This window comes from Mustela nivalis, assembly GCF_964662115.1.
Source record: "Mustela nivalis genome assembly, chromosome: 1".
In the NCBI taxonomy this organism is placed as follows: domain Eukaryota; kingdom Metazoa; phylum Chordata; class Mammalia; order Carnivora; family Mustelidae; genus Mustela; species Mustela nivalis.
The window spans coordinates 202,114,352-202,141,829 of NC_139020.1; the positions used below are offsets into that span (position 1 = coordinate 202,114,352).

The window sequence follows — 27,478 nt, forward strand, 5'->3', positions numbered from 1 at the left end:
ACAAGTAGGCAGAGAGGCAGGCAAAGAGAGAGAGAGAGAGAAACAGGCTTCCTGCGGAGCAGGGAGCCCGATGCGGGGCTCGATCCCAGGACCCTGAGATCATGACCCGAGCCAAAGGCAGCAGCCCAAACCACTGAGCCACCCAGGCGCCCCTAAATAAATAAAATCTTAAAAAAAAAAAAAGACAAATTCTTTTACTGTGTAAAAGACATACAACATAAAATATATCATTTTAACCATTTCAAAACGTGCAATTCAGTGCATTATAGCACATTCACAGGGTGGTGTAACCACATCTGTCTAGTTCCAGAATCTTTCATCACCCCAAAAGGAAATCCCACCTCATTCACTGTTACCTTCCCGCCCCCTGCCCCTGCCAACCAGCAATATACTTTGTGTCCCTATAATTTTGCCTCTTCTAAATATCTCATGCAAGTGGAATCATATAATCTTTATATTATATTTTGGCAATCATGACCAGTGCTGCTGGGAACATGCCTGTACAAGATTAGTCTGAACCCCTGTGTCCAGTTCTCTCGAGCCCATACTGAGGAGTGGAATTCCTGGGCCATGTGAGGGTTTTATGTCTAACTTGCTGAGAAACTGCCAAACCTTCTCTTGTCAGTTTTATCTTCCTTATGAAACACTTCAGATATACACAAAAGTATCAATCCTAAAATAACAAACACTCACCTACCTCATACCCAGTTAAAGAAACAGTCCCCCTAAGAGTTGCAGCCCCTGTACACCCCCCATTATCCATCCACCATGCCCTCCTCTCCAGTCTCAGGGAACCCTCTCTCTGCAAATGGGATTTGATCATCCCCAGGCGTATTTACATACTATTACATATATATTTTTAAGGGGTAGGCTTATTTAAAACTTTACCAGCAAGGGGGGAACTGGCTGGCTCAGTCAGTGGAGTGTGATCTCAGGGTTGTGGGTTCGAGCCCCATGTTGTGTGTAGAGATTACTTAAAAATGAAATCTTAGGGGCGCCTGGATGGCTCAGTGGGTTAAGCCGCTGCTTTCGGCTCGGGTCATGATCTCAGGGTCCTGGGATCGAGTCCCACATCGGGCTCTCTGCTCAGTGGGGAGCCTGCTTCCTCCTCCTCTCTCTCTGCCTGCCTCTCTGCCTACTTGTGATCTCTCTCTGTCAAATAAATAAATTTTAAAAATCTTTTAAAAAATGAAATCTTAAAAAACAAAAAAACAAAAAACCCCAAAAGCCTTTTATCAGCAAAATGGTAGAGTGGACAGCTCCCAACTTCTCCTCCTCCCACAGGAACATCAAACAAAAACTAACAGAATTCACTTTGTCAGAATCTGGAAAACAGTCAAAAGTTTGCAGCAGCTAAGCAAATATTGAAGCAAAAAGAAAGGAAGGAAGGAAGGAAGAAAATTTCAAAAATTTGAAAATGGTAGGAGGGTGACTCAGTGGTTGGGTGTCTGCCTTGGGCTCAGATTGTGATCCCGTGGTCTTGGGATCAAGCCCCATGCTGGGCTCCCTGCTCAGCAGGGGTCTGCTTCTCCCTCTCCCACTCCTCTTGCTTGTGTTTCCTCTCTCGCTGTCTCTCTCTCTCTCTCTGTCAAATAAATAAATAAATAAATAAATAAAATCTTTAAAAATGAAAAGAAAATGGTAGGAAAGCTTTAAAAAAATTTTTTTAAAAAGATCTTGGGGCGCCTGGGTGGCTCAGTGGGTTAAGCCTCTGCCTTCCGTTCAATCCTGATCTCAGGGTCCTGGGATGGAGCCCCGCATTGAGCTCTTTGCTCAGCGGGGAGCCTGCTCCTGCCCCATCGCCTGCCTCTCTGCCTACTTGTGATCTCTCTCTCTGTCAAATAAATAAATAAAATCTTTTAAAAAATAAAAAAGATTTTATTTATTTATTTGACAGAGAGATCACAAGTAGATAAAGAGGCAGGCAGAGAGAGAGGGGAAAGCAGGCTCTCTGCTGAGCGGAGAGCCCGACTCGGGGCTCTATCCCAGGATTCTGGGATCGTGACCTGAGCCGCAGGCAGAGGCTTTAACCCACTGAGCCACCCAGGCGCCCCAATAAAATCTTTTTAAAAAAGATTTTTATTTATTTGAGACAGAGAGAGACAATACAAGCAGGGAGGAGGTCAGAGGGAGAGGAAGAAGCAGACTTCCTGCCAAGTAGGGAGCCTGATGTGGGGCTGGATCCCAGGACCCTGAGATCATGACCCGAGACAAAAGCAACCGCTCAGCTGACTGAGCCACCCAGGCTCCCCTGAAAAGGGTAAGAAAGCTTTGTGGCATTTTTACTTGCCCTTGCCAAGAGATGACATGCCAAAGATGTTCTTGTCCTCCCCAGCTCAGTAGTGAGTTAACAAAAGCAACCTGTGTTTCTGGTGCTAAACCCTGATCCTGATCCCTGATTCTGGAGAAGGGAGAGCAGATCTTATTCACAAATTATTTCATAGGTCTGTTCTAACCTACTCAGGGCTTCTTGAAGCACGGACACAGAGTGCTCCTCTCTGAATTAACTCAGAGCTCAGGCCAGAAAAGTGGTATGGATTGCTCAAAAACACTGCAAGATGAACTCATAACCTGCAAACATGTAGGATGAAAGATCATGGTCAAAATCAAGTACCTACACAATGTATTTTTTCAATGAAATTCAATTAATTAACATATAATGTATTATTTGTTTCAGGGGTACAGGTCTGTGATTCTTCAGGCTTATATAATACCCAGTGAATACTTGGATATTCACAAATTAAATAATACAGTCTTCAACAATTTAAAAATAAAAACAAAAACAGCAAGCAAGAAAGCCAAAGTTGGTGGCACCACAATTCTGGACTTCAAGCTCTATTACAAAGCTGTCATCATCAAGACAGTATGGTAACTGGCACAAAACCAGGCACACAGATCAATGGAACAGAATAGAAAGCCCAGAAATAGACCCTCAACTCTATGGTCAACTCATCTTTGACAAAGCAGGAAAGAATGTCCAATGGAAAAAAGTCTTTTCAACAAATGGTGTTGGGAAAATTGAACAGCCACATGCAGAAAAACGAAACTAGACCATTTCCTTACACCACACACGAAAACAGCCTCCAAACGGATGAAAGACCTCAATGCGAGAAAGGAATCCATCAAAATCCTTGAGGAGAACACAGGCAGCAACCTCTTCGACCTCAGCCACAGCAACTTCTTCCTAGAAACATTGCCAAAGTCAAGGGAAGCAAGGGCAAAAATGAACTATTGGGACTTCGTCAAGATCAGAAGCTTTTGCACAGCAAAGGAAACAATCAATAAGACCAAAAGAAAACCGACAGAATGGGAGAAGAGATTTGCAAATAACATATCAGATAAAAGGCTACTATCCAAAATCTATAAAGAATTTTATACTCAACACCCAAAGAACAAATAATCCAGTCAAGAAATGTGCAGAGGACATGAACAGACATTTCTGCAAAGAAGACATCCAGATGGCCAACAGACACATGAAAAAGTGCTCCACATCACCCGGCATCAGGGAAATACAAATCAAAACCTCAATGAGATATCACCTCACACCAGTCAGAATGGCTAAAATTAACAAGTCAGGAAATGACTGATGCTGGTGAGGATGTGGAGAAAGGGGAACCCTCCTACACTGTTGGTGGGAATGCAACCTGGTGCAGCCACTCTGGAAAACAGCATGGAGGTTCCCCAAAAAGTTAAAAATAGAGCTACCCTAAGACCCAGCAATCGCACTACTGGGTATTTACCCTAAAGATACAAACGTAGTGATCCAAAGGGGCACATGCACCCCAATGTTTATAGCAGCAATGTCCACAATAGCCAAACTATGGAAAAAACCTAGATGTCTATCAACTGATGAATGGATGAAGAAGATGTGGTATATATATACAAAGGAATACTATGCAGCCATCAAAAGAAATGAAATCTTGCCATTTGTGATGACATGGATGGAACTAGAGGGTATTATGCAGAGTGAAATAAGTCAATCAGAGAAAGACAATTATCACATGATCTCCCTGATATGAGGAAGTTGAGAGGCAGCATGGGGGGTTTGAGGGGGTAGGAAAGGAATGAATGAAACAAGATGGGATCAGGAGGGAGACATACCATAAGAGACTCTTAATCTCACAAAACAAACTGAGTGTTGCCAGTGCGGGGGGGTAGGGAGAGGGTGGTGGGGTTATGGACATTGGGGAAGGTATGTGCTATGATGAGCGCTGTGAAGTGTGTAAACCTGGCAATCCACAGACCTGTACCCCTGGGAAAAATAATACATTATATGTTAATTAAAAAATAAAAAATAAAACCCAGCAAACAAGAGGAGAATGTGACTTCTACAGTTACCACATTGGAATGTTCAAACGCCTAGTTTTCAACAACAAAAAAAAAATCACAAGGCATAAAAGGAAATGTAAAATTATGGCCCATTCAAAGGAATAGAAGGGGGCACCCGGTGCCTTAGTCCGTTAAGCAGCTGACTCTTAACTTCAGCTCAAGTCATGATCTCATGGTCATGAGATCAAGCGCCACCTGGGGCTCTGCACTGGGCATAGGGCCTGCTTAAGAGTCTCTCTCCCTCTCCACTGCCTGTCCCTACAACTTTGTGCTCTCTATTTCTCTCTCTCTCCAACAAACAAAAACTACCCATCATGTATAAGCTATCCTCAATAGGATTAAAAAAAAAAAAAGATTTTAGGGGCGCCTGGGTGGCTCAGTGGGCTAAGGTCTCTGCCTTCGGCTCAGGTCATGATTCTGGGGTCCTGGGATTGAGCCCCACATTGGACTTTTTGCTCAGCGGGGACCTTGCTTACCCCCCTCTCTCCCTGCCTACTCCTCCGCTGTCAAATAAATAAAATCTTTAAAAAATTTTTTAAAGGTTTTATTTATTTATTTGAGAGAGGGAGTGAGTGAAAGAGAGAGCAAGTGTGGGGGGAGAGGCAGAAAAAGATCTGAGCAGGGGGCCTGAAATGAGGCTCGATCCCAGGACCCCAGGATCATAACCTGAGCTAAAGGCAGATGCTTAACCAACTGAGCCACCCAGGCGCCCCTTTCCTCAATAAAATTAACAGCCTGACCAAGAATTCTATATCCAATAAAACTGTTCTTCAAACATGAGGAAGAAATAAAGATGTTCCCAGATAAGCAAAAGCTGTGGGAGTTTTTGCCATTATGTCTACCCTTCAAGAAAAGCTAAAGGAGGGGCGCCTGGGTGGCTCAGTGGGTTAAGCCGCTGCCTTCGGCTCAGGTCATGATCTCAGAGTCCTGGGATCGAGTCCCGCATCGGGCTCTCTGCTCAGCGGAGAGCCTGCTTCCCTCTCTCTCTCTCTGCCTGCCTCTCTGTCTACTGTGATCTCTCTCTGTCAAATAAATAAATAAAATCTTAAAAAAAAAAAAAAAAAAAAAGAAAAGCTAAAGGAGTCCTACAGGTTGAAATAAAAGGGCACTAGATACTAACTCCAACCGTATCTAAATATATATGCATCAAACAACAGAGTTTATAACAAATGGTATAAGAAACAAACATTGACAGGACCGAAAGGAAAAACAAATAGTTCTACAAAAGCAGTCGGAGAGGTCACCAGTGGCTCAGTTGGTTGAACAACTGTCTTTGGCTCAGGTCATGATCCTGGAGTCCCGGGATCGAGTCCCAAGTCAGGCTCTCTGCTCGGAGGGGAGATGGCTTCTCCCTCTGACCCTCCCCCATCTCATGCTCGTTCTCTCTCTCTCTCTCTCTCTCTCTCAATAAATAAAATCTTGAAAAAAAAAAAAGCAGTTGGAGACTCCAGTACCCCACTTTTAATAATGAATAGAACATCTGAACAGAAGATTAAGAACATACAGGATTGAACAACACTATAATCCAACTAGACTGAAGGGACATCTCTAGAACATTCCATGAAAGAGGAGCAGAACAGACATTCCTAGCAAGTGCACATGAACTATCCTCCAGGAGCGGCCATATGCTACGAAAAAGAAAAGTCTCAATAGGTCTGAAAAAAATGAAGTTGGGGCGCCTGGGTGGCTCAGTGGGTTGAGCCTCTGCCTTCGGCTCAAGTCATGATTCCAGGGTCCTGGGGTCGAGCCCTGCATCGGGCTCTGTGCTCAGTGGGGAGCCTGCTTCCCTCTCTCTCTCTCTGCCTGCCTCTCTGCCTACTTATGATCTCTGTCAAATAAATAAAATCTTAAAAAAAAAATGAAGTCATACAGGGTCGTCTCCAACCATGATGGAATGAATGAAACTAGACATTAATAACAGAAGGGAAAATGAAAAGTTTGCAGATAGGTAGATATTAAACAACACATTTTTGAAGAAACTGTGGGTCAAAGAAATCACAAAGGAAACTGGGAAATATCTGGAGACAAGGGAAAACAAAGGACAACATATTCAACATCATAGGATGCAGCCAAGGCTGTGTACGTATTCAATTTGCAGCTATGAGTGACTATATTGAGAAAGAAGAAAGATCTCAAATGAATAATCTTTAAAAAAAAAAAAGATGTTATTTATTTATTTGACAGACAGAGATCACAAGTAGGCAGAGAGGCAGGCAGAGTGAGAAGGGGTGGGAAGCAGGCTCCCTGCAGAGCAGAGAGCCCGATGCAGGGCTCGATCCTAGGACCCCGGGATCATGACCTGAGCCAAAGGCAGAGGCTTAACCCACTCAGTCACCCAGGCACCCCTCAAATGAATAATCTATCTTTACACTTGGTGGAAGTAGAAAAAGAAGAGTAAATGTAAATCAAAGCTAGCACCAGGAAGGAGATAGTAAGGATGAGAGCAAACTTAAACAGAGAATAGAGAAAAATGGAATCACTGGAATCAATAAAACCAAACGTTGCATCTTTGAAAAGATCAACAGAATCAAGACATGTTTAGCTAGACTGACAGAGAAAAAAAGAGAGAAGATGCAAATCTTCAAAATAAGAAATAAAAGTGGGGGCATTACTACTGGATCTATAGAAATAAAAAAGATCAGGCATGCCTGGGTGGCTCAGTGGGTTAAAGCCTCTGCCTTGGGCTCAGGTCATGGTCCCGAATTGGGCTCTCTGCTCAGTGGGGAGCCTGCTTCTCTGCCCCTCCCCTGGCTCATGCTCTCTCTCTCTCTCTCTGTGTCTCTCTCTTAGGAAGGAAGGAAGGAAGGAAGGAAGGAAGGAAAAGAAAGAGAAGAAAATCATAAGGAGGAGAAAATACATTTACAGGCCTGTACCATATTTATCAGAGAAAAAAAATCCACGTACAGCCCCGTGCAGTTCAAGTCCATCTTGTTCTAGCTCAACCATAATACCAACTCTTTCTAATTCTTCCAAGAAATAGGAGAGGAAGCAGCACTTACAATGAACCCAGCACTACCCTGATAATAAAGACGGATAAATATAAGAAAGGAAAATTACAGGGGCACGTGGGTGGCTCAGTTGGTTGGGTGTCTGCCTTGGGCTCAGATCGTGATGCCAGGGTCCTAGGACTGAATCTCACATCAGGCTCCCTAGAGCCTGCTTCTCTCTTTCCCTCTGCCTGCCACTTCCCCTGCTTGTGATATCTCTTTCTATCAAATTAATAAATAAAATATTTTAAAAATAAAAAGAAATGAAAATTACAGCCAGTGAAAAAAGAAAAAAAAAATATATATATATATTTGCATGTCCCTGATTTCCGGGATAGAACTCCTGAAGCCTTTGTAATTTCCTAAGTGATAAAAGCATGAGGAGCATCTTCTGTTATACTATTTGGTCTTTGACCCCAGTTCCCGGCACAGGGCTCCTAAAACCCTTGGAATTTCCTGATAGGAGTGTCTTTTGTTGCAATGAGGCAAGTCTGGGTGGGCTCCTGGAGGGGGGCTGGTCACCAGAAAGGCCAAGGCATGATTAGAAGTTTGGAATTTTCAGCCACACCCCCCATTCTTCAGAGAGGGGAGAGGGGCTATAAATGGAGTTAATGATTTATTATGCCTACATGACGAAGCCTCCATAAAAATCCCAAAAGTACGGGGTTCAGAGAGCTTCCGGGTCAGTGAGCATGTGGAGGTGCTGGGAGAATGGTGCACGCAGAGGATGGAAGCTCCAGGCCTCTTCCCACATACCCTGCCCTACAGACCTCCTCCATCTGGATGTTCATCTATACCTTTATCGTGTCCTTTCATAATAAACAGGTAAACAGTAAGGAAACTGTTGTCCTGAGTTCTGTGGGCCACTCTAGGAAATCAACTGAATCCAAAGAAGGGGTCATGGAAACCTCTGATTTATAGCCAGTCCGTCAGGACGACAGCTAACAACCCAGACGTGCCTGGGCATCAGGACGTGCCTGGGCAGTATTGTAGGACCAAACCCTTAACCTGAAGGATCTGACACTATCTACAGATATATAGTGTCAGAACTGAGTTAAGTTGTCAGACCCCCAACTGGTGTTGCAGAGAATTTCTTGTGGTGGTGGTACAGAAGGGTTGTGATTGTGGTAGTTGGGTACAAGTGAAGGAAAAACACGTACAGAGCACTGAGGTTTTTCCTTAAACACAGATCAATAGCCCTTAAGAATACAGTTGCAAAATTTCTAAACCAAAAGCTGGCAAACTAAATCCAAAACCGTATCAAAAGACTGTATCAAAAGGATTACACACCATGACCAAACAGGAGCTCAGGAATGCAAGGATGGTTCAACATAAGAAAATTGATCAATGAAATACCCATGTCAATGGAACAAACCGAAAAAAAATCATATCATTTTCTTAATTGTTGCATTAAAGACATTTGGTAAAATCTAATATCCTTTTATGATAAAAACTCTCCAAAAACTAGGGACAGAAAGAACTTCTTGCACATCATAAAGGACATTTATGAAAAACCCACAGCTAACTTTATAATAAATGGTGAGAGACTGAAAACCTTCCCCCTAAGATAAGGAACAAGACAAGACTGTCTACCATCACCATTGCCACTCAGCATCACACTGGAAGTTCTAACCAAAGCAATTAGACAAGAAAAATAAACAAAAGGCATCTAGAGGTGCCTGGGTGGCTTTGTCAGTTAAGCGTCTACTTTCCACTCAGGTCATGATCCCAGAGATCATGGGTCAAGCCCCATGTTGGGCTCCCTGCTCCTTGGGGAACCTGCTTCTCCCTCTCCCTCTACCTGCCGCTCTCCCTGCTTGTGCACGCTCTCTCTCTCTGTCTTTCAAATAAATAAATAAAATCTTTTAAAAAATCAAAAGCATGTAAATTTGAAAGGCAAAGGTAAAACTACTATTCACAGATGACATGACCCTATTTATAGAAAATCCTAAGGAATCCATGAGAGAGCTAGAACATATGTGCAAATCACGTATCTCGTGAAGGTTTAATATCCAGAATATACAAAGAACTCTTACAACTCAACAACAAAAAGACAAACGACCCAATTTAAAAATGGGCAAAGGTCTTGAATACATATTATCCCAAGAAAACTATATAAATGGGCAATTAACACCTAACAAGACACTCAACAACACCGGACATTAGGAAAATGCAAATGGAAACCACAATGAGATACCACTTCACACTCAGTAACGTGGTTATTATAAAAAATAATGTGTTGGAAAAAAAATAATAATGTGTTGAGGGCACCTGGGTGGCTCAGTGGGTTAAGCCTCTGTCTTCAGTTCAGGTCATGATCCCAGGATCCTGGGATCGAGCCCCGCATTGGGCTCTCTGCTTAGTAGGGAGCCTGCTTCCTCCTCTCTTTGCCTGTCTCTCTGCCTGCTTGTGATCTGTCAAATAAATAAATAAAATCTTTAAAAAATAATAATAATGTGTTGATGTTGAGAAATTGGAACATTCTTATACCACTGGTGGGGATGTAAAATGGCGCAGCTGCTGTGCATTTTGGTGGTTCTTCAAAACCATAAACATAGAATTATCATATGATCCACCAATTCTACTTCTGGGTGTATTTCCAAAAGAACTGAAAGCAGGGACTGAAACTGAGCATGTACAGCGATGTTCATTGTAGCACTATTCACTACAGCCCAAAGGTGGAGATCGCTGAAGGATCCATCACGGGCTGAATGGATAAACAAAATGTGGTATGTCTAGGTAATGGAGGATTACTTAGCCATAAAAAAGAATGAAGTACGGATCCATGATACAATGATGAAATTTATTTTTTTAAGATCTTATTTATTTATTTGAGAGAGAAAGCATGCACACAAGTAGGGGGAGGGGCAGTGGGAGGGAGAAGCAGACTTCCCACTGAGCAGGGAGCCAGATGCGTTCATCTGCGTTAGGGGTATCTGGGTGGCTCAGTTGTTAAGCGTCTGCCTTCAGCTCAGGTCATGATCCCAGGGTTCTGGGATGGAGCCATGCACTGGGCTCTCTGCTCCGCAGGAAGCCTACTTCTCCCTCTGCTTCTCCCTTTCTCTGCTTGTGTTCCCTCTCTTGCTGAGAGAGATAAATAAAATAAATATAAAATAAAATAAAATAGATAAAAATAAAAAACATGCTGAGTGAAATAAGTCAGAGACAGGCAAGCATTATATGGCTACACTAATATGAAATATCTAGAACATGCAAATCCATAGAGACAGAAGAAGGTGGATTAGAGGGGCGCCTGGGTGGCTCAGTGGGTTAAGCCTCTGCCTTCGGCTCAGGTCATGATCCTAGGGTTCTGGGATCGAGCCCCGCATCGGGCTCTCTGCTCAGCAGGGAGCCTGCTTCCTCCTCCTCTCTCTCTCTGCCTGCCTCTCTGCCTGCTTGTGATCTCTGTCTGTCAAATAAAAAAATCTTAAAAAAAAAAAGAAAAAAGAAAGTGGATTAGAGGTTACCTGGGGCTGGAGGAGGGACAGGAATGAGGAATTACTGCTTAACAGTTAAAGAGTTTCCATCTGGGAGTGATGGAAAAGTTTTAGAATTAAATAGAGGTCTGGTACTGTGTGTATTCAACCTTGTGAAGGTACTGATGCCACCAAACAGTACACTTAGAAACAGTTAAAACCAAAAATGTTGACTTCTGTATATTTTATCACAATACAAAAATGCAAATTAAAAAGAACACCTTTATAACATTGGTATCACACTGTTTGTTCCCTTTTGCAACCTGCTTCTATTTTCAGCCAACATTCTGGTTTGGAAATTATTGCCTGGAAGTCTGCCTCATTCTTCTTCTGGGCTGTAGAGTATTCCATGGTTTAAGAATCCCCTGGTGGTTTTCTGGGCTCCAACTCCTCATTATTGTAAACCAGGCGGCGGGGAAAACAGACGCGTTGAATTTTCCTGGGATTCACACCAGCAGCAGAAGGTGCCAGGTCGGAGGGTCCCGCTGTCCTCAGCAGCACTAGTGTGGGCAAATTACTCTTTAACACGGTCAGACGGATTCCCTCGTCTGTCATGGGTGCACTCCCACTGACCCCTGCCCGTTGTCTCTAGGGCCTGCCTGGGAGCCTCCCTAGGGCAGAGGAGAGGCCTCGGTGATTTTCGTTCCCTGATCTGGTTTGCATTGTTCTGATTCACCTTCCCTGAATCACCTGTTTCTGCCAGTACTTCATTGACTACTGTGTCCCCAGATTCTCGTCCACCTGGAACCTCAGATGGTGACTTTTAGGGTCTTTGAGATATAATTTTTTTTTTAAAAGATTTTATTTATTTACTTGACAGAGAGAGATGACAAGCAGGCAGAGAGGCAGGCAGAGAGAGAGGAGGAAGCAGGCTCCCTGCTGAGCAGAGAGCCCGATGCGGGGCTCGATCCCAGGACCCTGAGACCATGACCTGAGCCGAAGGCAGTGGCTTAACCCACTGAGCCACCCAGGCGCCCCTCTTTGAGATATAATTACTTACATTAAAATGAGGTCACCCTAGAGGAGCCCGGGCCCTCAGTCCAGAGACTGGGGTCCTTCCAAGAAGGCTGTGAGAAAAGGGCAGAGATATGAATGATGGATCCAGAAGCCAGAGGCCATCCAGGAGTGCTGGAAGCCCGCAGAAGCCGCAAGAGGGGGCTGGGACCAATTCTCCGTCTCAGCCGCCAGCCCTGACCACACTCAGATCTGGGACTTGTGGCCTCCACACCATAAGAGAATACATTTCTGCTCCTTGAAGCCACCAGTTCCGGGTGACTCTTATGGCCGCCCCATGAAACAATGTCATCCGCCCATCTTAATACCTGGTGGGGTTTTTTCTCTGGTCTAGGGTGTCTTCATATGTTCTGGAAGCTACTCCTTGATCAGTTAAATGCAGGACAGACATCTCTCAGTCCCTGGCTTGTCCTCTCAATTTCTTTATGGATTTTTTTTTGTGTGTGTGTGTGTGTGTCCAAAAGTAGGACATCTGTTTGGTGTATCCCAAACGGCCCAATTATTATTACCCCCCCCCCAAACTTGGCAAGGGTGGGTTTTCACGTACCAGTAAGACTGGAGCATGGCTCTCCTCCCTGATGCTTCCAGCCTGACCTCTCCACATTCCGGGCTTGGGTGACCGCCAGCTCCCCCTACCCCCGCTTGCCCCCAACTGAGGCTCCGTGGGGGAGGGTTGCGGAGAGCAGCGGAGTGTGAGTCACCCGGGGCCAAACTGCCTGGAGCGGAAGTGGTTGGCTCAGCCTCTGGGACCGGCTGTGTGGGTTCCCGGCCAGGGGGGGGCTAAGGGCAGAGTGAGCCGGGCAGGAAGTGGGTCCGCTGAGGCAGCAGGCTTCTGGACCCCACGTGTTCTCTGACCGGAATGTTAGGCAGGGGTAACCCCGAGAGCCTGCGCTCCCTCCCCCGCCGGGCTCCAGCACCCCGGTTTGCACGCGTGAGGTTTGCACACATGCGATCCTCTATTGGCCCTGCCAACTGCAGTGTGCGCTTATGAAGCACCTGTTTTTGCATAGTGGGGGGTGGGGAGGATGGGGGGTGGGGAGGGTGCGGGGGGGGGGGGGGAGCGGGGTGGAGGGGAGCGGGGACGTACAAGCCTGCCCGGAGTGGGGGGTGGGGGTGGAGTTGGGTGTCATCGCCTTCCCGAGGGAGAACTGAGGCCCGCAGCAGGGCACCCCCCCACCCCCGTCTCACCCAACGTATCAAATCCTTTTCCTTGGCTGGCTAGGGCCCTCTCTGCCCCTCACTGTTCTCACTCTAAACACGGGACTTGGGAAGAGAAAATATCTAGGGAGTTTCCACATTGTCTCCCTGCTCCTATTTCAGTCTCTCCCTTGCTCTCTCTGCATTTCTGCTTTTCAGTCTCTCATAGTCTCTTTGTCTTAGCCTCCCCTCCTCTCCCATCAGCACCACACAGTGTGTGTGTGTGTGTGGGGGGGGAATGCCACCTGAGCCTGCCCCTCACCCTTTCCAGGGGACCTGGACATGTCCAGGCAGGTCTGAGACGCTCCTTGTAGAAACTGCTGAATGCCTGGTGGCAAATTGCCAGTGCAGAAAGGAGGGGATAGTGAAAGAGGGTGTGGGGGAAGGACTTTGGGATTTCCGGTTCAGTACTCCCCCCCCATACCTACCCAGGACTTCACACTCAATGTGTTCCAAGATGTTGGGTTTTGAGGTATGCATAGGAGTTCTCCAGGTATAAATGGGGGCAGGGGGTCTTCCAGGCAGAGGGGCCTGATTGGGGTCAGTGGTAAGAAGAAAATGGAGATTCAAATGCCCAGGAGTTTAGCTTTCTCCTGGAAGCCAAAGGGAGCCATGGAGGGTATGAGAGGTGGGGAGGGACCCCCATTAGATCCCCAGGTTGGGGTGGACCAATAGGTGAGACTGGTGTCCAAGAGCTGAAGGAAACTGGTGAATGGGGCCACACGAGGCCTCTCTAAAATGGGGTCAAGCAAGGCCTTTCTAAGTCTTACCCTCCAATGAACCTGCCCCTATCTGCCTTGGACTGTTCAGCTGCCTGTGTGACTCTCATTATTTCTGGGTCCCCTGCGCTGTACTCCCAGCCTGGAAACTGCTGGATCCCTGATGTGTCCCCAGCCCCAGGAACCAATGCCCAGTAGGCACTTCATAAGTGACCAAGGCAGCCACAGGATAAGGCAAGGAAAACAGCGCAGGCAGGTCCACTGGAGAAGGAAGCTGGCCTTCTGGGGCAGGTCTTCCGCTCTCGGGAGGCTCCACCGCCTCTCTGCGCCCCCTGCTGGCCTCAGCACGGAACACCGGGCACTCACCCCTTTTCCTATGTCCTCCCATGGTTTATTACACACCAGTTACATGCCTGGGGCTGCCCAGGGTGCAAAGGACACTTGCTCTGAGGGTGCAAAGACCCTGTGTCTCCCCTCCCTTGGAACCCACGTTCTCCAAGACAAGTCCTTTTGGTTTCAGAGATCTATTCTTTGAAAGCCACTGATGCTTAAAATGTCTTCATCCTGAGGACATACATAGGGGAATGACCAAATCCTGTTTCTGGTTCAAACTACTTAGCTCCAGAGAACCTGGCGGGTTCCCTGCCTCTCCACAACCTGGCCATGACACGTAGGACAAGAGTCTTCACCTGGCAGAGCCTCAGTTTCCCTGTCTGTAAAAGGGGGTAACGGAACCTGCCCCCGCCACCCCAGGGTTGTGAGTGGGAACTTGGCACAAGCTGGAGGTCTAAATAATCGTGATTTAAATCCCAGCACCCCACCAGCTTGCTGTGTGACTGCAGGAAGTTACTCAGCCTCTCTGTGCATCAGAACAAAGGCTCTGGGTTGTGGAAGGGAGACTGTTCAGTACAGAAATCCTCTCCTCATTCATACAGAAATCTTATCATTCTTAACTCAGTGCAATCATAACATTGGCCACAGACTGAGCCCCAGGTCATATACCAGTGACAGAAATCCCAGTGAATCAGGGCCCCCATTCCGCCCATTCAGGCCGTCGGGCGGAGGGGGACCCCAGTGGACACTAACCTCTCACAAAGACACACAAGAAATCACATATTTCAACTGTTTTATTTGCTTCCTGGGGTGTCAAGTTTGGGACCTTCCAGAGCCCAGCCCCCAGCAAAGTCATGGCAGACCCTTCCCCAGCCTGGGCTCCCAGACAGGACAGTTTCAGACAAGGCACTCATAGGGAACTCTGGGGGTCAGGGAGAGGCCACCCCGGGGCTCAGGGGCCAGGCCCACCTGGGGGGACAGAAAACCCAGTTACCTTAGGTAGGAAAGGCTTTTCCTAAAGAGACATTTAGGATGAGCTAGAAACCTGAGATGTTAAGGGAGTCCCAGAAGCGTGCCAGGTGCCCCCAGGGTGGGCAGAAAGCCAGCTCTGCTTCCCAAGACCCAGATGTGGCTTCCCTGGTCCCTGGGGATGCCACAGGCCTTGGGAGCGGAGAGCCCAATTCCAAACTGGCTTTCTCTGGGATTCGCTAGGGACAAACTGTGACAGCCTCAGAAGTCACTCACCCAAGACCCCCAGCTCTATAAATGGCTCTGGTGACCCTGGGCTGGGCCCTGGGGGGACCAGGACCCCCCGGCCTGGGGTTTCTTCTCTCTTTCCCAGCTCATCCCCTTTCTCTGAGTCCCAAGCTTACTGGAGAGGCAGGCACTTCTGTGGGTCTCAGGGCAGCTGAAAATAAGGCCTGGGGTGGGGGAGGGGAGTGGGAAGGGAGGAAAAATGGCCAGGGGAGCTCAGGGCTGGACCTCACTTCCCTGCTGCAAAAATAGAGATGCTCTCCCTCCTGGCCAGCAGCCCGAGGCCCTTATGAGGCACTTGTGCCTGGGAAGGGAAATTTCATCTGGGATATAAAACCAAAAGCCGTCTTCGGTCTGCTGGATGCGGTGGGATTTGTGGCCTCGGGGAGCCACCTGGGAATGAGTGTCGAGGCTCTGCCCACAGGGACCACCAGCGCCCCACACCGGCTGCAGGCTGCCTCGGAGCCCGAGGAGAAGAATGGGGCTTTGTCCCCACAAAGGGGACTTTGGGGTTTAAACACTCCAAGGGGAGGAGAGGTCAAAGGTCAACAGTCTAGACAGTGGCAGCAGAAAAGAGGCCAGGGCAGTGGGCGGATTTCCAGGCGCAGCTCCCCTCCCTGGCCCAGTCGCCCCCCACCCCCACCCTAGGGCACACAGGCATGGGAGCAGACACACACACGCGCGCACACACACACACACACACACACACACACACACACCCCAGCTGGCCTGGCTTCCTGGCAGAAACTTCTAAGACAAAAAAAGGCATCCTGAATCTCCTTTTCCAGCCATCCCCCTGGTCAGGCCCTTTCTGTTCTAGAAGTCACCATGCCAGTCAAGAGCAAGGCGGCTGAAAACGACTTTCCTTGCCAAAACCACTGCAATCAGACGATCCCGCAAAGGCCTCTTGGGAAGCCATGATTTCTGTCCCCTACCTGCTCTTGTCTCTCCCCATGGCCAAGGGACCTTGGCTGTTCCTTGACTGGACCATGTGGCCCAGGTGGCCCAGGTGGCACAAACCCAGTCCACCAACTCCAATTCCTGCTTCTTCCCACCTTTCCTTCTTACTAACGTCTCCTTACTTCTTTTTCAAGCTACGAGATCATGTCCCTACCACTGGCCTTCTTTTCAGTAAGCAAAGGGGGAGCCGAAGGGGCCGAGAGAGGAAGAAAGGTATCAGGTGTAGAGGGTCTGACATCATAAAGGTGACGTGACCACCAGACACCCAGATGACCATTGCTCCCCCTCTCCCCCAGCCTCGGCTACCCCCACGGGGGGCCAGGGGGAGGCCCCCACTCCGCTTTCTTACAAGAAATTCCCCCAGCAGCCTTCCCACCACATCCCTCTGCCCATTCTTCTTCCCAGAACACCTGCCGCCTACCCATTCGCATCTCTCCCCTCCACACCCTGCCAAGCCACACCCACTTCACAGCCCCATCCCTCCGCCCTGTTCTGTGCCCGCCTCCGCCTGAGACTCTGCAAAGAACAAGGGGGCAAGAATGGGCCTAGGTTCTCCCTTCTCACGGGGAGACATTTCAGTCCGAGACCCAGTGAATGCAGACAGACACACCATGGAGAGAACAGATGAGTTTGCCCAAAAGAAGAAACATTTTTCCAATTTTTAAAGTGGAAAATCACAGTTAAAAAAAAAAAAAAGCTGGCAGTAAGTGAGTGAAGTGTTTAATGGCGGTGTGATTAAATGAGAATGAGCGAAATGCTCTGCGTCGTGGACGAGGACAGGATTCCAGCTTGACTTGATGAGAAAACCTAAAACCATTGCAGAAACACAAAAATGACACACATACACTCAACAATGATCAGACAATAAGTTATACTTCTAAATTTCTGAATCACATGGTGCTTTAAACAGAGAGGCAAAATGAAGACAAAGGAAAGACGAAAATGTGGAGTTTGGGGATGGTGTGTGCGGGTTCTAGTGGGTACCCAGCTAAGCTGAGGCCTGGCTCATCTCCAGGTTCCCCCTCTTTTCCCTCCTCATCCTGCCCCAATTCCTCCTTCACACCCCTGCAGATCAGACCTCTGGGGAACAGAGCTAGATGAAGCCTCATGTTCTCAATGAGACCTCTGGGGGTATCCTCCCGAGCTCCCCACATCCAGAACGGCCACAATTTCTGCTCACAGAACCCTACACAGCAGATTTCTCACGAGATGACAATCTCAGCCGGGGGATGTAAACAGGGCATTTCTGGCAGACGGTGGGCTGGCATGCAGGGAAGGGCAGAGTCCCAATCAGTTCAACCTGCCAGCCATAGGCCACTCTCACTGCCAGGTGCAGGCCCCAAGTCACCCACCTGGAGCCACTTTCCCCTCCAGAGAAAACCCAGGATCCAGAAAATGCATTGAACTCAGAAACCCGTCCACCTGGTTCCCAAGCGGCACAGCCGCTCAGCCGAGGCAGGAACTCCCCTGGCCATGAGAACAAGAGGCCAAGAAGGTGAGTGTTTAAGAAAACGAAACAGAACAAGCATCACATCTGTTTTAGGAAGAACCGCATGCTGGGTAACACTGACAAGATCCAACCTGCATCAGACTCCAGCACACCTCGCACTTCGGGAAATTATAAAAACCCGTCTTCCTCCCACCCCACCCCCCAAATAGGAGAACACTTCCAAAATGTGTGTTTTCCTCAGTTGGCAGCGCGGCTGCTGTTGTCCCGCTGAGTTCAGTGGCCTCCCGGGGGACGTTCCTCTCATCCCTGGTTGCTAAGTTCGAAGTTGCCAGGGAGTGAGATCAAAATTTACTCCTGAGTCCTGGGCCCGTCTCCAGAACCATCTATACAGAAGCCCACTGGCTACTCCACCACCCTCCTGCTCAAACACGCCAGCACACATGGAGACCAGCAAACTCCAGCCCCCGGGCCCCATTCTGTGCCTCCCCACCCCCACTTAAGGAGAACAAGAGCTGGTCGCCAGCACCAAGCCTGCAAAACTCTGGGTCACATGTGGGGCGGGTTTGCAGCTGCTACAGATTTTTACATATTTAAAAAAAAAAAAAGTCCTGTGCAAGGTCAAAATGACAAGGGCTGTTTTCCCACCCCTGCTCCAGAGTCCCCAAGGGTACAGCTCACCGTTCTGGCTCTGGCGTCAAAAGGGTCAGCTCACCTTTTTAACCACCTGGGGCAGCAGCTTCCACCCCCCTCTCCCCCACCTCCCTCCCACGGCCTGGCTAAAGGCCCCGCTGGCTCTGAGGAAAGGGAACTCCATGTCAGCTCCAATACAAAGACGTGGGTCCTGTTTTCAGAGAAAGAGGCAAAAACAGGGCTGCATCCCAGGAAAAAGAAAAGACACGTTGCTGTCCACGAAATCCCGCCTTTTAACCAAAGGGAATATAAATTCCTCTGTGCCCAAACTAGCACTATTGTTTTTAAAAAAGAGGATAAGAAAGAGAAGAAAAAAAAAAAAGCCCCAGCCATATCCCAAGGCAGCCCTTTCTGGGGCCATCCAGACTGTTGGGATGTGGTTCAGGGCAAAGACTTTTCAAGGAGGTTTTAAGTTTGGGAAAAACCAGTCATGGACGGAGGGAACTCCAGAATCCCTTCATCAGGGACTTAGAAAAGCAGGTGAGCAGGTGGCCCCAGCTGAGGGCTCAAGAGCAAAGACCCACCTGACCGGGATTCCCTGCAGAGATCAGAAGCCACCAGCTTCCCAGCCGCTGGGGCTGTGTCCCCAGATGCAAAGGGAAATAGAGAAAAAAATTTTCAGCCACCTCCTTCCAGGCGACCAGCCCTTTCGTGGAGAAGAAGGGAGAGGAAGTGTGTAAGTCGGAATATTGATCCAAATCAGATCCCCAGCTGAGGCGCTGATCCTCCTTGGCCAGGAGGGTGGACATCCCTCCCCGGGGTCTCTAGTAGGACGAGATCTTGGAGGCCCAAGAGGCTCTCAGTGTTTGTGGCGACAGCTGATCTTGCCTTCTGTCTGCTCCAGGACATCCAGCATCTCCTCGATGATGGCCCGCAGCGCCCTGCCCAGCTGGTCTGCATTGTAGGGCTTGCCCAGGGGAGGCACGTGAACAAAGGCTGAGCGGCCATGACTCTGGTACAGCGAGGTGTAGTAGGTGAAGTCACAGAGGTACCTGAGTTTCAGGGCATCGGGGGCAGGAGGAAGACCAAAATGGGGCCAGAGAGTCAGTAATGGGACAGCCTCCATCCAGACCCCCAACCTCGCCAGAAATCTACAAGACGGAATATGCTTGTCCCCCCTACCCTCCCCACCCTGGCTCTCCAGGTTGGCAAAAATGAACAAATCTGGTAACTCGGAGTGCTGGTGTGTATGGGACGAAGGAGGGAGTGGGATACAGCTAGTTGCCCCAGGGGGAGGATTGGGCAGACTAGGAACATGGCAAAGGCCTGGGTTGGATGACAGGTTCTTGCTGGTTTTGGAGAATCTACCTTCAGAAGCCATCTGCAGGAGGGCACAAGACAGATGAAGAAGGTATTTGCTGCACGGCTAAGTATAAAGGCAGAATAAGAAGCAACCTGCTGGGGTCTGCATGTCCCTCCTCAAATTCAGTGTTGAAATCCCAGCTCCCCATGGGATGGAATTAAGAGGCAAGGCCCTTGGGAAGCGAGAGCCCTCACGAATGGCACGAGTTCCCTTATAAAGGACATCCCAGAGGGCTGTCCTCCTCCTCCTCCCACGTGCGGATGCAGCAAGAAGTCAGCAGTCTGCAACCTAGAAGGAGGCCTTCAGCAGAACGTGGCCAGGCTGGCGCCATGATCTTGAACTTCCCAGCCTCCGAAAGTGTAAGCCATCACTCTTGGGTGCTTTTAAGCTGCCCGGTCGGTGGTGTTTTCTTAGAGCATAACGAAGGGGCTGGGGCACAATATGACTTGTCTACAGAGAGAGGTGTGGCTTGACACATAGCCACACTGAGGAATGAGTACCATGTAGCCGTTTGCAAAGCATGCAGTAGGCCCCGGAGGGGAGCAGAGATTCCGCCAAGACCCGTGTTGGGTGCCCGCGAGTGAAACTGAGGAAGGGGGCTCTCAGGAAAAGGCACCTCCTGTCACTTTATCCACAGAAAAGCAGAGCAAATTAGGACAGAATCCTAAAGCAGCACTCCAAGCGCTCCCTAGACAGCTGACCCTTGAACATGGGTTCGAACTGCAAGGACCCACGTCTTCAAGGACTGTTTTCAAGAAACAGAAGACAGTACTGTAAATGTATCTTCTCGTGATTTTCTCCTTTAAGTTTCTATTTTAATTCCAGTTCATATATAGTGTTCTATTATTTTTTAAAAGATTTTATTTATCTATTTGAGAGAGAGATCATGAGCAGAGGGGAGAGGGGGAAGCAGGCTCCCCGCTGAGCTGGGAGTCCGATGTGGGGCTCGATCCCAGGACCCCGGGATCATGACCTGAACCAAAGGCAGACACTTAACCCACTGAGCCGCCCAGGCGCCCCTACAGTGTCCTATTAGTTTCAGCGTGCGATATAGTGATTCAACACGTCCATCCATCACCGGCCTCTCAGCATGAGAAGTCCCCCTCCTTCATGGCCATTACCTATTTCCCTCACTCCCCGCTGGTAAACCGCAGCTTGTTCTCTACAGCTAACCATCTATTTCTTGATGCGCTCAGGTCGTGATCCCAGGGTCCTGGGATGGAGCCCTGCGCGGGGCATCCCTGCTCCGCGGCGAGTCGTCTTCTCCCCTTCCCTCTGCCTGCCACTCTGTCTACTTGCGCTCTGTGTGTCGAATAAAGAAAGAAAATGTTTTTTGGTTTCTCTCTCTCTTTTCTCCTCGGCTTGTTTGTTCTGTTTCTTAAATTCCACGCATGACTAAATCACAGGGTCTTTATCTTTCTCTGGTTTATTTCACTTAGCATAATAGTCTCTAGCTCTGTCTGTGTTGCTGCAAACAGCTGGATTTCATTCTTTTTGTTTGCTGAGTAATATTCCTATGTGTGTGTGTCTGTATCTCTATACAGATATATCTCACATCTTATCCATTCATCAGCCAATGCATACGTGGCTGCTTTCATCTCCTTATGATTTTTTTTTTTTTTTTAACGTAAGCACTATGCTCCGCACTGGGCTCAAACTCACAGAGATCAAGAGTTGCACACTCTACGGACTGAGCCAGCCAGGTGCTTCTCCTCATGATTTTCTTAATAACATTTTCTTTTCTCAGGCTGACTAAGAATACAGTACAGAACACATACAACCAACACAATGTATATTAACCCACTGTTTATGTGACCGGTAAGTTTCTGGTCAGCAGCGGGCTATTAGTAGCTAAATTTGGGGGATGGGGAGTCAAATGTTACACAATTTTCAATTACACAGGGGGATGGTCAGCACCCCTCCCCCCACACTGTCCAAGGGTTAGTTGTCTATGGAAAGGTGTAGGAGGTTTTACAATTAAGTCTCAGATCTAATAGAGGGATTGCTGGGGAGAAGGAGAGAAGGCGAGAGAATTTTTCATGATGGGAACATATGAGAAGATATTCCAGAATTATCTGTGCAATTTAGAATTAGTTTTAAAAACAGAATGGTGGCGAATTCGGTTACTCCATTCAGTCTACTGAATCTGCCACCTGCCGCCTTTGGGCTGGAGAAGTATACAAAGTGCTGAGAAACGGAGACACTCGTGCTGACAAGACACAGAACAGAGAGGACTCAACTTGGTCTAGGGGGTTGAGGAGACCCCCCCGCCAAGAAGGCCACCTGTTGGAGCTAAGGCCTGAAAGACGCCTTATCAAAGGGAGATGAGTTCTGAGCAGTGGCCACAGCATGAGCAAAGGCCCTGAGGCTAGAATGAGCGTGCCAGAGGAGGCTGGTTGGTGGGACTGGTGTGCAGTAGGGGCAGGGAGAGCAAAGGTAGATGAGCGGGGAGAGGTGGCAAGGGCCAAACCACACATGCCCTGTGGATGCTGGAGATAGGTTGGGATTTTATTCTAGGATACCATCTGATTTAAATGTGTAAAAGACTTGTAAGAGGCTATTTCTTCCTCAAAGTAATGTTTACCCTGAACCTTAAGATGCGACCTTATTTGGATATAGGGGTCTTGCAGATATAATTAGTCAAGATGACATCCTGCCGGACTTGGGTGGGTCCTAAATCCAGCAACGGGGTCCTCGGAAGCAGGCCACGTGAACACATGCACGCAGGGAAGAAGGTCATGGGGAGATGGAGGCAGAGACTGGGGTGACACAGCCCCAAGCCAAGGAACACCCAGTGTTACCAGCAGCCACCAAAAAGCTGGGAACAGTCTCCCTCAGAGCCTCCAGAAGGAGTAAATGTTGCCAACAGAAGGATCTGGACTTTGGACTTGGCTTTGGACTTCTAGCCTCCAGAACTAGAAGAGCATGAATCTTGGTTGTCCTAAGCGACCAAGTTGATGGGCTTTGTCATGACAGCCACAGAAAACTACCACAAAAACCAAATGCTTAGAGGGGGAGGACTGTCTAGGCCCGGGCAGAGGGGCAGGAGGACCACCAGAGAGGTGGCTGGGGCAGTGCCCACGCAGCAGAAGCCAGGACTTGGGTGAGGCCACATGGGCAGACCCACACATCATGAGCCTTGGAAGCAGAATGAGTGGGACCTCTGGGAGCATATACTTAGCATATACGAGGCTCATGACTGGTGAGTGCTCAGCCCACAGAGGCCAAAGTCAACACACCTGGCTTGCCCGTTGCTAGCCTGGGCCAGTAGACGAGGGAAACCACCACTCACACTCACCCCCAGGAGCCCTACCTGCCGGCATCCTGTGAAATGGTCACAGACACATCCAGGCCCAGCGTCGTGACCCTCTTACAGACAGCATCCATGTCGATGATGGAATCAATGCTTTCCGGGCCGTCCTCCACGCAGCACTGGGAGCCAGGGCAGAAGCGACAGTTGTCCAGCCCCTTGTAGCCCTTGTTATGCCCGCACTTCTCCAGTGTGACTGTGGTCGCCATGCCCGAAACCCCCACATGCACCACGAGCTGCAGACAGACGGGCAGGGCTTAACTGGGTTTGGCCATGAGACTGTGGGTCCCATTCCCCCTACCCCAGACCAAGACGATGACAGCATCCTCCCCGGGGCTCTGCCCAGGGTCACATTGTTTCTGGCCCCCGGCTGCAGGAAGAGATCATACAGTCACCCCACTGAAAGGTCTGCCCAGAAAACATGCCCGGATGTGCAACATGCCAGGATGTTCATTGCAGCTGTGTTACCCCGAGCCAACACCAGAAACCACCTCATTGGCCACTACCAGGGGGCTGGCTAATAAATTAGGAGCTACCAGGTAGCTGTTAACGTGCCAAAAGCAGTTTTTTTTTTTTCTTTTTAAGATTTTATTTATTTATTTGAGACAGAGGGAGAGAGAGAGAGAGCATGAGTGGTGGGAGGGGGAGAAGGAGAAGCAGACTCCCCACTGAGCAGGGAGCCCAATGTGGGGCTTGAACCCAAGACCCTGAGATTATGACCTGAGCTGAAGGCAGATGCTTAACCGACTGAGCCTCCCAGGTGCTCCCCAAAAGCAGTTCTGTAAGGAAGGATCTTCAAGACATATTGCCAAATACCCAAGACAAGGTGTAACCTCAAGGAATCTAACCTATGTTCCAAGAGGTCATAATCTGGGGATATAGATAAGTGGCAGAGCATTTGACTGCAAAGAGGTAATAATCTGTCAGTTGTCACTTCAGTGTTTTTTCTAAAAATGAGAAAAAAAAAAAAACCCGAAAACACAGGCTCAATAATGGAAAAACAGTTATATTCATTACTAAAAATTGCCCAGCTGTTACAATGACAACGGGGAGATAAGTTATTGAGCACTACATCTGAAACTAATGAAGTACTGTACATTGGCTAATTGAGTTTAATTTGAAAACAAAACAAAACAAAACAAAAAAACAAAAAGAAATAACACAAGGGAGACTTTCATGACCAGGTAATTAAGATGCTCATGATAAAATATTTATAAAAGGCAGAAGACCTCAAAGGATACAGTTGAATTTCAACTATTAATTGTGTATATGCTTACACACAGAAAGGGCGATACAAACGTAAACATTTATATATGTAGACATTTAAAGTAGGGGCTGAGGAGCATTCTAGGTGGCCGTGGTTGGGGGGGCATATGGCTAGTGGGCACTGAAAATGTGGCTGGTATGAACTGAGATGTGACATCAGTGTGGAACACACACCAGGTTCTGGAGGCTGGGCACCTACATACACAAAGGAACGTAAGATATCTCCATAATAACTCTTTTAAAGTTGATTATGGTCGAGATAATTTTTTAATTTATATTTTTAAAAAAGATTTTATTTATTTATTTGACAGACAGACAGAGATCACAAGTAGGCAGAGAGAGAGGGGGAAGCAGGCTCCCCACTGAGCAGAGAGCCCGATGAGGGGCTCGATCTTAGGACCCTGAGAACATGACCTCAGCCAAAGGCAGTCACTTAACAACTGAGCCACCCAGGCGCCCCAACTGAAAATATTATTAAAATTTATTTCACCCATTTATTCTGACATTTTTAAAAGGTTCCTAGTGGGACATTTAAAGGGTCCTAGGGAATGGCGTGCTAACGTCTAGGGGGCCACTCCGGTGCAGAATGGAACTCTCTGGAGTTACAAAGTTCATCCACTGACTGGACGGCCCACACCTGGTGCTCCATAAACAGAATCGGGGAACATGAAAACAAAGCAGCAGCTGTAGTATAATGAGCTGAATGGTGATACTCCCCTCATACCAACCCTCCCCCCGCCAAAAAACAAAAACAAACAAAAAAAAACTGTCCCTGTTCCACTTCCAGGAAACCGTGACCGAGACCTTATTTGGAAAAAGGGTTTTTCACAGACACAAAAAAGTAAAGGATCACGGGAGGAGACCCCCATGCATTGTGTGGGTGGGTCCCAAATCCACTGACACGTGTCCTTCAGAGACGCAGGAAGCAAAGGCAGAGACACGTGGGGGAAGTCCGCGTGACCGCAGACGCAGACACGCGAGAGACCCCACTACAAGCCAAGGAACGTGGAGCCCCCAGAAGCTGGAGGAGACCAGGCGGGCAGGGGTGCCGCTGCTGAGGCCCGGATCGTGGACTTCCGGCCTCCAGGAATGGGAGAACCCATTTCTGCTGTTCTAAGTGTCTACAGCGTCTGCTACAGCAGACCCAGGAACCGCGTCCACGCGGACTGCTTTCAACCGCGCGTGCATATGGGCACCTGCGCGTGTGAGTGACAGCCGTAACCGTGGTGCCTGGTGACTCACCAGGGCTGACTCTCAGGCACGGAAATTAAAAACAAACAAACAAACAAACAAAACAAACAAACGAACGAACAAACAAAAACATGTTCAGGGGCGCCTGGGTGTTCAGTGGGTTAAAGTCTCTGCCTTTGGCTCAGGTCATGGTCCTGGGGTCCTGGGATCTGGCCCCCCGCATCGGGCTCTCTGCCCAGCGGGGAGCCTGCTCCCCCCCCCCCCCCCCCCCCCCGCCTGCTTCTCTGCCCACCTGTGATCTCTGTCTGTTAAATAAATAAAATCTTTAAAAAGAAACAACAGGTTCATCCTTTAGGGTAATTTTGTTTGTTTAACTAGAAAGAGGCCAGAGGGCACAGACAGAGAGGAAAATGCCCTCTCACAGAGGCTTCAGGGACATCTCACTAAGCCTCCAGGTCGCCCTCTACAAAGGGACGGATTCCATTTGAGACCCGACAGAAGAGCTCCTGAGGAAGGAGGTTTCCAGGGGTTGACCCTGGAAAATCCAGAAGGGCAGGCTAGCTGGGAAGCTGGGAGCGGCCCCCACAGGCCACCAGTACCCCACCCATCAGAGAGGCCAGCACCCCCCCAACTTCCCAGGCAACTTTCACTCCTGACCCCCGGGGGCTCTCCAAGTCCATTGTCTGGGCCGGTCGCATGTATATGTGGTGGGAGGATGTAGCTCCTGCTTGTTTCCATTCCACCATATCTGGCAAGAGCCAGTTCCCTGCCATTCTCATGCTCCCTTTGTGGAACTCCCAAGTCCCCCTTCTCCTTCAACTAGGTTTGGAGGGAGGTGATGCCACTTCCTGGCCACCGAAGTAGGCATGTGACCAGGCCTCATAAATGAGAGCATTTTGTCCTTCCTCGAACCCCCCAGCCGTAGTGCTTGGTTCAGGGACTGGTGTGGGACCCAGGTGCACCAGTGAGAATCAACCATGGACTCTGGGAAATTATCAAGAGGAAGGTTGTTCTCCTTCTGCTGAGGGGCTCAGTTGGGAGGGTATCACCCAGCAGCCATCTGTCTTTGCCAAAGCAAAAATGAAGAGCAAAGCAAAGCTGAATGGCCAGGAGGAAATGCTGATAGCACTGGGAGAGTGCCTGGATCAAGCTATACCTGAAGCATAAAATGCTGGCGTTTAAGCTGAGCTAAGGTGTGTTCTGACTGTCACATATAGCCAAACATGTCATGACTGAAACTGACTGTCCAGTGGGACAGAGCCAGGCTCTGGGAGGTCCCAAATGTTTGCTTTCCTCCCGGACATCCACGGGTAACCCAGGAAAGTATGGCCCTTTTGGGGGACAAGGCCATGTCATCAGGCACACGAATGAAGCAGGAACAAAGCCACTAACAAATCATCCATGTGTGGGGTGCCCACCTGCGGGTCCTGATGAGGGAGCACCTGCCTTTGCCCCACTCACCTGTGGGCTGTGCTTCTCCCACAGGGCAGGGATGAGCCTCTGGACCGTCTGGTACTCGACGGGAATCTCATACACGTGCAGGTCCACACTGTCACCAAGCCCAAGCTTCTCCAGCTCCTGGAAGGGAGAGGAGATAAGAGTGTTGTGGCATTAGGCAAGGGCTGCAAGGTGAATAAGCTCCCAGGGGATACACTGACCCATCCTCCTGACTCAGTGTGGAAGGGAAGGTGCCCTTTGGGATTGGTCTGCCCCAAAGCTCCTCCCTCCCCCCACTTCCCCTCCCCCCCCCAATCTCAAACTCTCTCCACATCTCCACGGGCAGCAGCATAACTCTGCAGTCTTCAGAGCTAAGCAGCCCAGTTTGAATGCTGTGTGACCTTGGGCAAGTTACTTAACCTCTCTGAGCCTCAGCTTCCTCATCCATAAAATCAGGACAAAAAAGTACTTAATTCACAAGGTAGCTGTAAGAATTAAATGAACAAGTTCATACAAAGAATTCTAAGCCATGCCCGGCACATAGCAAGTGCTCAACTAATAT

General features: G+C 48.7%; 1 protein-coding gene across 3 annotated transcripts in view; it reads right to left on the bottom strand.

Moving 5' to 3' along the window:
- Nucleotides 1–14,831: 14,831 nt before the first annotated feature.
- Nucleotides 14,832–27,478, bottom strand: part of PGPEP1 (pyroglutamyl-peptidase I) — a 31,220-nt gene continuing 18,573 nt past the window's right edge. Inside the window, exons 3-6 of one of the 3 annotated variants that reach the window (XR_014304911.1) lie at nt 26,941–27,057; nt 23,026–23,258; nt 15,327–19,401; nt 14,832–14,977 (exon numbers count right to left, since the gene is read on the bottom strand). Coding sequence is in view for 2 of the 3 variants with exons in the window: in XM_082707408.1 (XP_082563534.1) it covers nt 19,209–19,401; nt 23,026–23,258; nt 26,941–27,057 (543 nt within the window). In the remaining variant the exon portion in view is untranslated. Of the gene's footprint in view, nt 19,402–23,025; nt 23,259–26,897; nt 27,058–27,478 lie in introns of those variants that run through there. The other 2 variants (XM_082707408.1, XM_082707409.1) reach the window with 2 other exon arrangements.